At 37.5% G+C, this 12,647-nt stretch overlaps 1 protein-coding gene across 2 annotated transcripts in view; it reads left to right on the top strand.

The window, feature by feature from the left end:
* clint1b (clathrin interactor 1b) overlaps positions 1–12,647 on the top strand; it is a 52,599-nt gene that overhangs the window by 35,050 nt on the left and 4,902 nt on the right. Inside the window, exons 9-10 of one of the 2 annotated variants that reach the window (XM_051677463.1) lie at positions 1,890–1,967; positions 12,199–12,458. In XM_051677463.1, the coding sequence (XP_051533423.1) occupies positions 1,890–1,967; positions 12,199–12,458 (338 nt within the window). The remainder of the gene's footprint in view (positions 1–1,889; positions 1,968–12,198; positions 12,459–12,647) is intronic. The other variant, XM_051677464.1, reaches the window with a different exon arrangement.

A 12,647-nucleotide genomic window follows, 5' to 3' on the forward strand; every position in this document is an offset into this window, starting at 1 on the left:
TGATTTTAATGCACTTTTTATTTGGCCATTAAAGGGATAGTTCACCCCAAAATGAATATTCTGTCATAAATGTCTCACCCTCGTTCCAAACCCATATGACTGACTTTCTTATGCAGACTGTGTTTTCAATACAATGACAGTTGATTAGTGCCTAACTTTAAAGCAAAAAAAGTAGTCCATGTGACTTGTGCACCATATTTCAAGTCTTCTGAAGGCATATGTTTTCGTGAGAAACAACCTGAAAATGCAAGTCAAATTTAATTGAAAAAGGTTGACGTTCGTTGTGCATTTTTGAGCGCTATGAGTGAAGCTCATTCACTATGGCATGCGTGTTTACATCACAACTTTGTTGTTTTTAGCACTAAACGAATGCAAGTGTGTTAAGGAGGCAGTTTTAATAGCATCTGATTTAAACTGCAGTGGAAAAAAATGCTGAGTTTGCAATTCGATATATTTACATGAATTTGAGTGCTATGAGAGAAGCTCATTCACAGTGGCACGCATGTTTATGACAGAACTTTCATTGTTTTAATCGCTAAATGACGCAACAGTTTTAAGGAGGCAGTTTTAAAAGCATCTGATTTCAACTTCAGTGCTGAGTTGGCAATTCGATTTATTTAAATGAATTAGTTCAAACTGTTCGTTTCAATGCATAATTCAATAAAGAACTCTGATTCAGCGATTGCGTGATATCTCAGAAATTGAATTAAAGTTTCTTTGTATTTGTATTTACAGCCCATGTAATTGCCAACAAAACTCACCGGCCAACTACACTCACCGACCACTTTATTAGGTACACCTGCACACCTACTTATTCATGCGATTATCTAATCAGCAGTGGCAGCAGTGCAATGCGTAAAATCAGGTAGATACGGGTCAGGAGCTTCAGTTAATGTTCACATCAACCATCAGAATGGGGAAAAATGTGATCTCAGTGATTCTGACCGTGGCATGTTTGTTGGTGCCTGATGGGCTGGTTTGAGTATTTCTGTAATTGTTGATCTCCTGGGATTTTCATACACAACAGTCTATAGAATTTACTCCGAATGGTGCCAAAAACAAAAAACATCCAGTGAGCGGCAGTTCTGCAGATGGAAACACCTTGTTGATGAGAGAGGTCAACGGAGAATGGGCAGACTGGTTTAAGCTGACAGAAAGGTTACGGTAACTCAGATAACCACTCTGAACAATTGTAGTGAGCAAGATAGCATCTCAGAATGCACAACACACTGAACCTGAGGCGGATGGGCTACAACAGCAGAAGACCACGTCGGGCATTTTATTAGGCCCATAGTGTTCCTAGTAAAGTGCTCACTGAGTGTAAATTCTAAAACCATAAAGTGATCATAACTTTATGATAAATCTAAATCTTTATAATGGGCGGACAGCAATATTGTTGTTGCAGCAGACTTGATCACGCTTGATAGTAACAGCACTCAACTATCATTGATACTGTAGCAATACTGTCATTGTTATTTATTTATTTTTTCAATTTTAGTGGCCGAAGTACAGGTACTTTTGACTTCCCTATGTGAGTGTATGCACACTATTAGTAATATAAAAGGCACAGGTTACCCAGAATTGAAAATTCCATCATTATTTACTCACGGTGATGTTGTTCCAAACCAGTATGACTTACTTCTTCCATGGTCCCAATATTCAGTCCCTAACATTCTGCCTATCATCTCCTTTTGTTTTCCATGGAAGAATATCATCAGGTTTGGATCAACATTAGGTTAAACATAATCATTTTTGGTTAAACGATGCATTTAATGTCTATAGTAACTGTTTTATATGTGCATTTCTCAACTGAGGAATAATTTTCAGAACTGGATAATTGCTTTCTGAAGAGTATAGATGTGTCATTTAAGCATATTGGTGGTTTCCAGGTGGAAGCTCAGACCTCATTGGTGACTTTGCAGATTTTTCCTCACCTGCTGCCTCTGCCAGTCTTCCGTCAGCTGCTGGTACGTGTGATCTACTGCACATCTTTTGAGAGCATGTTCAATCGAATATCATGCACAATACACAAATGTATACAGTCCAAAATGTACTTTTTGACTGGTAAATTGAGAACAATTATCGGCCATAAAAATGTCTTGCGTGCTATAAAACTCACACTACAAATGTTTTTTTGCCTATGTCCAAATAGTTATGTAGCTGCTTGTCTCCAAGCATATCTGTACCAAATTGTGCATCGTGTTGTTTAAATAACAACTTCTTAAGCTAGCAAATTCCCTTTCAAGGCAGGTCAGTTTACTCAGCTGCCATCTTGGGAACGCTCCCTGGCAGCTACTTTCTATGGATACAAACGGCATAAAATTACAGTTATCTATTTAAATGGGGAAAGACAGAAATTTCCAAATTGGTTGCTCAAGTTTACGTTCAAAGAACATATTTCAAATAAATTTTGCTGTTTTAGCTTAGATCGCTATTTTTCAGATTGGTTCAGCTAATGCGTATGCGTGATCTAAGTGTAACTGTCTGTATCTGAAAGGTGATTGGCTATTTTACCTGTAAGATGGGACTTCCTTTTTCACCTGCCATATTGGGTGTTCTAATTTCTTTCATTCTTTGTAATACAAGTGCTCTGTCTCGGGCTCTATAGTCCCTGAAACTAGTCAATCTCCCTTTGAAATGGAGTATATTGTAGACACATGGAGTGCTAGCATTATGTTCTAGATGCTAGAACATCTTTGGCTCCCTTGCTAAACTTCTTATAGTAATATCTGCGAAATAAAAGATGTTAGTTGACACAATAGTCACCAGTGTTGAGTAAATTTCTCATTAAATGCAAGGGTTTAAAGTACTTCATTACATAAGTATTATTTTGGGGAATTTGTACTTTATTCGAGAGCAATTTAAACTGATTATTTGTACTTTTACTTAATTACATTTCCAAAGAAAAATAGTACTTTTTACTTCTTTTTTTTTTTTTATTTAAAAGTACTTTTCCAGTCATGGAAAATTGGAAAAATACTTAAATGTCCTGGGAAAGAATTATTTTTCCTATAAAAAATAAATAAAAATAATAATAATAATAATATATAATGCGCCCAATTCCCAATGCGCTCTAAGTCCTCGTGGTGGCGTAGTGACTCGCCTCAATCCGGGTGGCGGAGGACGAATCTCAGTTGCCTCCGCGTCTGAGACCGTCAATCCGCGCATCTTATCACGTGGCTTGTTGAGTGCGTTACCGCGGAGACGTAGCGTGTGGAGGCCCACACTATTCTCCGCGGAATCCACGCACAACTCACCACACGTCCCACCGAGAGTGAACCACATTATAGCGACCACAAGGAGGTTACCCCATGTGACTCTACCCTCCCTAGCAACCGGCCAATTTGGTTGCTTAGGAGACCTGGCTGGAGTCACTCAGCACGCACTGGATTCAAACTCGTGACTTCTGGGGTGGTAGTCAGTGTCAATACTCGCTGAGCTACCCAGGCCCCCTAGAAAATATTTTAGTATAGTAGAACTGTTTGACTGTGTTGCTAACAAGGTTTTTGTTACATGCACAAAAACATGGTAACAATCAGAGTCAGAATAGGAGTCAAATACACAAATTCGTATTGTTTTGTCACTTCTGCAGCTGCGCATTGTGAAACAACGCAAACAATTAACTGTCATGAACGAAGCTCTGTCACATACTTTTTCTGCTTATCTGCTGTCATCTCCATCAAGTCAATCAATTTTATTTGTATAGCACTTTTCATCTCTGCTTTGACTAAATAGTTTTGTATTGTAGTATTGATATTGTACAAAATACAATTTCTCCGTTCCAACGTTGCTGTTGTATTAACCTCAAATACATTTGAGTTATAAACTTTAGACAACGATGACAGTTGAACCACAGATTAAAAAAATAAATAAAAATGAATTCACATCCTGAGTTGGTAGCGTGGTAATTTGGCCTTCACACCTCGATATGTGAATTAAATTTCAATACTTCAGTGATTGGAGTCTGCTTATACCACTGTTACCACATATATTATGCAGAAAATAAGGACGGAATCACGGAATCTAGTCATGAAAATGGCATTAGCTATAAAATGCTGAATGTCGGAATATGATGGACCTTATTTTAAGCACACACTAAGTTCAGTGCAATGCTTTAACTCATAAGTGCAAAGTCAATGGGTACGGCCATGAAGTTTTGGTATTTTCATGTAAGCATGCACTAAGTGTAGGCGCAAGTGGGTTTGGCGAAATTGCCCTCGCATGGCGATAATCGGGTTAATGGAGGTTCTTCTCCGGCACCGTCTCCGTCTTATTATACAGTCCATTCCCTGTCAAGCACCAGCGATATAAACTAAACTCAGCAAAATTAACGTGTAAATATTTGTATGAACATAAAAAGATTCAACAACTAAGACATAAACTGAGTTTTTCAGTTTATGTCTTCACAGTTTCACAGACATGTGGCTAACAGAAATGGAATAATGTGTCCCTGAACAAAGGGGGGGTCAAAATCAAAAGTAACAGTCAGTATCTGGTGTGGCCACCAACTGCATTAAGTACTGCAGTGCATCTCCTCCTTATGGACTGCACCAGATTTGCCAGTTCTTGCTGTGAGTTGTTACCCCACTCTTCCACCAAGGCACTTGCAAGTTCCCGGACATTTCTGGGGGGAATGACCCTAGCCCTCACCCTCTGATCCAACAGGTCCCAGACATGCTCAATGGGATTGAGATCCGGGCTCTACGCTGGCCATGGCAGAACACTGACATTCCTGTTTTGCAGGAAATCAAGCAACAGAATGAGCAGTATGGCTGGTGGCATTGTCATGCTGGAGGGTCATGTCAGGATGAGCCTGCAGGAAGGGTACCACATGAGGGAGGAGGATGTCTTCCTGTTAACGCACAGCGTTGAGATTGCCTGCATTGACAACAAGCTCAGTCCGATGATGCTGTGACACACCGCCCAGACCATGACGGACCCTCCACCTCCGAATCGATCCTGCTCCAGAGTACAGGCCTCGGTGTAATGCTCATTCCTTCGACAATAAACGTGAGTCCGACCATCACCCCTGGTGAGACAAAACCGTGACTCATCAGTGAAGAGCACTTTTTGCCAGTCCTGTCTGGTCCAGCGAAGTTGGGTTTGTGCCCATAGGCGACGTTGTTGCCGGTGATGTCTGTTAAGGACCTGCCTTACAACAGGCCTACAAGCCCTCAGTCCAGCCTCTCTCAGCCTATTGCGAACAGTCTGAGCACTGATGGAGGGATTGTGCATTCCTGGTGTAACTCGGTCAGTTGTTGTTGCCATCCTGTACCTGTCCCACAGGTGGGATATTCGGATGTACCGATCCTGTGCAGATGTTGTAACACGTGGTTTGCCACTGCGAGGACGATCAGCTGTCCTTCCTGTCTCCCTGTAGTGCTGTCTTAGGCATCTCACAGTACGGACATTGCAATTTATTGCCCTGGCCACATCTGCAGTCCTCATGCCTCTATACAGCATGTCTAAGGCACATTCACACAGATGAGCAGGGACCCTGGGCATCTTTCTTTTGGTGTTTTTCAGAGTCAGTAGAAAGTTCTCTTTAGTGTTTTAAGTTTTTATAACTGTGACCTTATTTGCCTACCGTCTGTAAGCTGTTAGTGTCTTAACGACCGTTCCACAGGTGCATGTTCATTAATTGTATATGGTTCATTGAACAAGCATGGAAAACATTGTTTAAACCCTTCACAATAAAGATCTGTAAAGTTATTTGGATTTTTACAAAATTATCTTTGTTAAATGGGACATGTTCCTTTTATAAAAATGGAAAATGTGTTTCAGGATATGGATGTAGGCTCCGTTAAATTACAGGGAATGTAAGTATTATTAATAATGTTCATCTACTGACACACAAATCATGGCTAGTATTAACAGTGATTGAATCGGCACGCACTTCACTTCTACTGGTCGAAATTGATTTTACAATTTTTTATTCATTTATTGAAACCAAAATATTCAACCAAAAACATTTTCGAAATATGAAATACTAAATTCAAATTAAACTTCAAACGTAATGAAAATATAATCAAAATAACATAGTGGTCAAAAACATCATACCAAATCCAAACATTTTACTCTCTCCTTCCAACGGCCCCTTTTGCAGTGACTTAAACATACCAATAAAAATAATAATAATTGAAAAAATAAACCATGACCTCTAGAAAATGTAACACAAATCTCATAATTTTTTAATTCAAAAAACGGTTTCAACAGCGATCATCAAGGACATTTTTTGATGTTCTGTACTTTCAGAATTTGTACATGAACTTTATTACCACCTGCTGGTTGGATCTCCAAACTGCAAATGCAGGAACTGAATTTGGACTCTGCGCTGAGTTAAGAGGTGGTATTGAAATGTCTTATTCCTAGGAAAATAGCAAATTGCGCTTTGCGCCACTTCATTTACATACAATACACCCACAGTTTGCACACCTACACCCACAAAGTGGCAAACACTCCCACCCATGCCCATTTGCGCTTTGCACTGGCACAAAAATTGCGCTTAGAATTAGCACTCTCACGAAAATTGGATTAGATGTTGCGTACAGTCAGAGCACGTTGCGCTGCGCTATGCACACTCATGAAAATAGAGCCCCAAATATTTGGACGAAAATGAATATTTGAATGCACAATTAATCAAATTAAAATTGCAATATGTCATAGTGTTATAATTAAACTGGAAAGTCTGTGATTTAATAAAATAAATATATTATCTGCATGTGCTGCACACTACAAAATTATTGTGTGAAGCTGGCCTCTCATACACTGAAAACACCTCATCATCATATCATCATCATCATCGTGCATGCTTAGTTTGTGTGTGTAGTAGAAGACAGAGAGCAGAGCACTCTGAAGTGTGCTGCACATACAGACTATGTATTTATTTAATCAGGGTTCCTGCGGATCCTTAAAGTCTTCAATTGTCTTAAATTCAGTTTTCCAAAATGTAAGGTCATAAAAAGTCTTAAATATCTTAAATGATACAACATAAGTCTTAATTTTATTTAAAGAGGTCTTAAATTTGGGGGCAGAAAGATGGGAATCGTGATATGACCTAATGTGATTACCAAACTTCAAAAGAATACGATTTAATTAAATAAATGTATGAGCTGCATCCCCAGAGTGAAAACGTGGCACTGTTGTATTTTCTTCATGCACACGGGGGCTTTTGAATGTTTCCTGCTGTTGCAGAGCAGTTCACAATCATTAGGACATATCAGAAATTTATGTAATAAATGATTACATAAATTTGTAATAAGTACACTGTAAGTCGCTTTGGATAAAAGTGTCTGCCAAATGCATAAATGTAAATGAAAATATGGCTTCAGAAGAATTGAAATCTAAGGCACGAGTGTTATGGAGCTTGGACAGCAACAAATACGATCCTCTCTTCCCTCAATCTTGTGTTTCACAGATAAAAAAGTCATTCTGATTTTGAACGATGAGTGGGAGTAAATGATGGTGTAAAGGTCAGTTTTTATTAAAGTTTATCAGTATCATTAATCAGGTGCAAATTATAAAAAAAAAGTGCATCTGGAATTTAATTAAATTTGGACGTGTAGCCTCTGTCTGGCCCGCCCCATCACAGGAATGAAAGACTAAGAACATTTAATATAGGTTACCAATTTTAAAAACCATTGGCAGATGAATTGCCTTTCAACACATTATGGAATCGGCACAATCCAATATCAGTCGATCTCTAATTTGTATTTATTTATATAGTGGTACCAATTTTAATGTGATATATATGTGGAAAACATGTCTTGAGTATTTTAAACTTGCATACATCCTACCCTGTTTTACTGATAAGCATTGTTAAGGCCATGTTGAATGTGTGCCCTTGCCTGTTTAAATAAGTGTCTGTGATACATAATTTATTTTGAGATTGTGTGGGTTTGTTTTGGTATGGAGATACGGTATTAATTTTATTTGTTCAGGTCTTGAAAAAGGTCTTAAGTCTTAAATTTGATTTTAAAAACTCCGCAGCAACCCTGTTAATTAAATTACAGCATTATTATTATTATAATCATTATTGTCTCTTTAAGAGTTGCCGAAGTTCAATGAGCGTCTCACAGTGTTTCAGTTCAGCGCACATTAAAGAGAGGAGTCGCACGGTTCTTAACCACATCTGTGCTGATCTGTGATAAAAATGAACGTTTCTTGTTATTTTTTGATCAACGACTGACTGTAAAGAACAGAAAGGATATTAAAAGATCAATTTTCATTTCAAGCAATTTGTTTTAACAAAACAAGGCAATTTTGCAGGTATTCCAGTACTTACATTTCTAAAAGCTAAATTCAAGCACTTTATCGCACTTTATGTGTGAACTCTGTAAATAGGGTAGAAAAAAATGACTTTGCCTCGATATGGTTCGGCATTAAGGAAATTGAGGAGATTCCCCCTATACTATGTAAAGCGCTTTGAGTGCCTAGAAAAGCGCTATATAAATGTAAGGAATTATTATTATTATTCATTTTGTTTTTCAATATTTCGAAATTCGATACTTTGTCCCATCCCTACTCAAATGACTGAGTGCTCTGCCATCGCATTTAGCGAATGCCTTTTCCAATGCAACAAGTACAATCCATTGCGAGCAAATGGACAGTTTGTCACGACTGCCACTAAGGTTAGAAATATGAAACTAGAATTTAATTTTTTTTTTTTTTATTCCACCAATGAAATCCATTTAACATATAACATAATCGGCCACAACATCCTCTCTCTCTCACATTCTCCTCACTCTTGATTTGATTCTAGCTAGAAATAAAAGTTACTTTTAACTTTAATACTTAAGTACAATGCTGGGGCAATTCTAGGATTTCAATCTTGGGGGGGCTCAGCCCTTAATGACACTATAATATGTGCACATTTGATGTATTCCGCTCAGTGGCATAGATAGTGTTTTTTTTATTATTTATTTTTTAAGTGTTTACATCAAGCTAGCCAGCAAATATTCAATCAGAATAGTCATTTTCTATAAAAAATATTTAAAAAAAACTCTTATAAAGTTATAAATATAACCGAGGCTGCTTGAAGAACCATATACATAGACAAGCCTTATATTTTTATAATTATTTTTTTTTTTTTTTTTTTTTTTGGCAACACAAATCTGTTCTAATTATTTCTGTTTTGTTCTTCATTTATTAAAAAAAATTATAGAATATGAACCAATAATTTCACAACTTCTACAGTTTAAAGTTATATTAAACTCCACAAAAATCTATTATTACAATAAATGTTACATTTAGCTTGGTCATTGTTTAGGTAGAGTGAATTAACACCGGATGATGTTTCTCTGTCTGTCATTAGATCGTGATTCGAGTCTTTTGAATCCATTCAAAAGATTAGTTCAAATTTGTTCACCAATTCATTAAGTGACCATTTTTGTAAATCACACCCAGTAGGTTGCAGCAAATGAACGTCTTTTCTGTGTTTGAGTGAGTCATTAAACCATTGATTAAGCACCGAGTCATTCATGATCTAAATGAGTCTAATTATGATTCAAATGTGTCCACAAATCTGCTAAGAGTCTTCAGTAGAGTATATGCATTTCCCTACAAATGACAACAAAGCATACATGTAATTTTGTGAACTGCTGTGCATGCCTATCAAGCTATACAAAAAGACAACAATATTAGCCTAAAAAGTTTCAATTACACCCTGATGTCATTATAATTTCATCAGTCACTTTTACTCATTCATCCAGCCCCTTTCTCTCCTTTTTAAACCAGATTACTGAACTAAACAAACGATTTTCTACCTCTCATTCAGTTGGTCAACAGATGTTGATCCTTGCTTGTTCACAAGCTCCTAGATTGAAACTCAGAGTGACTGGTACATTGAAGGACCGTTCAGTAGGTCAAACCAATGTGATGTTCCTTCACAGCCTGCATTGGCTTGTGCTAAAGTCAGTCTTTTTAGACAAGAAAAGCCACCAAACTAGTGCAGTGCTGCCACTGTTTAAAGAGCACACAATGGAAGATTACACATTTGCGTGCGGACCGTAAAATCACATATTTTTAGATGAGATGAAATTTAGTGGGGTTGAAGCCCTCCTAAATAGGGTCGAGCAACGCCTATGGTACAATGTAATGCAATTTTTTTTTTTTTTTTACTTTCACTTTGTGTGTGTTTTTTGCTAGACTTTTAATTAAGTAAAAGTTTCACTTAGTATCCATACTTTTTACACCCCTGAATAAAAGTAATCCACTAAAAATTACCATTTACTTTACTGATTGCTTCACTGAAGAGAAATCACATTACTAATTACCTTTCAAGTTATTTTCTAAAACACTTTTCCGCTCAACAAATTTGAAATAAAGTCTATATTTCCTTCTGTTTTTTGTTGCACACGAATCATACACTCGGCACCACTCATTTTTCCCTTACAATGACTTATTAGGAGGCACATATACCCTTCAGCTGTCAGAAATGCAAACAGAAATACATATGAACATAATTCATGTTTAATATGAATTCAACAAATAATATAAATAATAATATAATTATTTTAGAAATCTGTGTAACCCTAGAAATATACTTACATTGAAAGTAAAAGTCAGTAACTGTAATCTAATTACAATAATTTTAAATGTAATGTTTACACTACTGTTTTGAGTAAAAAAGTAATTAGATTACAGTAACTAATTACTTATGTGTTAAATGTATTACGTCTAACACTGACAGCCACTGAGCTTTTTCTTTAGTACACTGTTTCGGTATCCTTGAATTGATATATGCATATTAATTATTATTGTTCATGCCAAGAACATCCTACACAGTGTATTACAGAAATTGAAGAGACAATGAAAAAGAACAATGAAACAAAAAGAAGTCAGAGAAACAATTATAAAAGCTTGTACATCAAGAATAATTGAACCAATAATAATTGATAAATTATCAATTATCTGTAGATTTTAACTTAGTCAACTATTAATCAATGATTAGTCAACTTATCAGATGTTTCACATCTTGCCATATGTTCTACTATATCATGTTATGTAACAAATTTCATAACATATAGTAGTAGAGCATTGTGAAAAAAAACTAAAAATAAATAAGTGTTGCAATATAAAGTGAAGATAAAACTGTTCGAAAACAGTGAAATAGTTCAAATAAAGAATTTTGTTCTTTCAGTTATATTAAAAGAACAAAATACATGTTAACTGGTAAGAGGTAGAAGATAGCAAGGCGCTCTAAAATGCTGTCGATTGTGACTGTCGTCACTAACTAATAACACGGCCACAGTATAAACTCCCACCCCCAACACTGATTGACAGGTGATCAATGCAAGTGCAAAGGGATAAGGGAATTGCGATTCTATCTGAGTTTTGGCAGGCTCCATACACGACGCAGAAGAAGTGAAATAGCAAACGAGGTAATTGCTTTTGCTATTTCAATATGACAGGGTCATAACCATGAAGACATGGTAAATGCAATTGGCATATTTGGCATACTTTGTACGTTCGTGTAAACGAAATGCAAACGGTAATACGCGATTTGCAGTTGTGTTTGGATTATGTCACAATTTATGCGTCCACAAATAGAAAACACAATTGCAAATACAGTTTGTTTTGAAAATAGTCCAGAATATACTTCCATTACCATTTAATCCTTGTAAATGCCGACCAAATGACAATTTTTGCATTCATTACTGAAACAAGTGTCAATTTTGAACCCTTCATCCGTACATTTCTCTTATTTGCCAATTAGAATAATAATGATAACTAGGGCAGAATTTATAGGTTGAAATAGGTGGGCTAGGGTTGACCCTTCCCATCATCCTCTTGCCTCTCTAGGCCTCAGCTGAATGCAGAGCATGCAGGACTTTACTGGTGTGCAGTAGAATGACAGTGTTGTTGGCTTGTCTGAAATGTGATTGGAGTAGCAGAGCACACAGCACAGTGAAATATTGATGAATGACTGAGGGGTCCAGATGGAGCAACTACCTGCTGAGTGTTATGAGGACAGACACGTGTCGGCTCCCATCATTTAAGCCCCATCTCCCCTGACAGAGACACACTCTTAAGAGCAGTGTGTGTGTGTGTGTGCGTGTGTGTGGATCCAGTTATAGTGCTTATGAACAGTCATACAGCAACAGTGCAGTAACCTTGTCTGTAGCATTATCTGTTTTACAGTATAAAGTGCACTTCAAATGTAAGGTTTTGCTCTGTTCGGGTTCTCTGTCTCTTCAGGTTCACTGGCCACTGGTAATGGTGAGTTTGGTGACTGGAACGCCTTTGCCTCCACCAGTCCTCCATCCTCTGCTGCTCCATCTGCCATCTCAGACCTGTTCAGTGACGTGTCCACTCCAACCGCACCCACATCCACCCAACCACCTTCCGCTGACCTCTTTGACCTGATGGGCCCCAACAACAGCAGCCTCAGCGCATCCCAAAGCATGACCTTCAGCATGTGCCCACAGACTGCAGCCATGCCAATGTCCAGATCACAGGTAAACAGATACCTGAAGTCACAGTTCTGAATTGATTTCCTGCACCAGAATAAAAGGCGTTGAATCAGTTTGGAGTTCAGACCATGGCTTGAGCTGACTGGATGAGTGTCCAGTTCTGTGCCTCAGGGAACTTCATGGGAATTATAAGTAGATCGAATATTAATGCATCTTTTAAGGTTTAAGGTGCTT

Source organism: Myxocyprinus asiaticus, chromosome 38, assembly GCF_019703515.2.
Source record: "Myxocyprinus asiaticus isolate MX2 ecotype Aquarium Trade chromosome 38, UBuf_Myxa_2, whole genome shotgun sequence".
NCBI lineage: Eukaryota > Metazoa > Chordata > Actinopteri > Cypriniformes > Catostomidae > Myxocyprinus > Myxocyprinus asiaticus.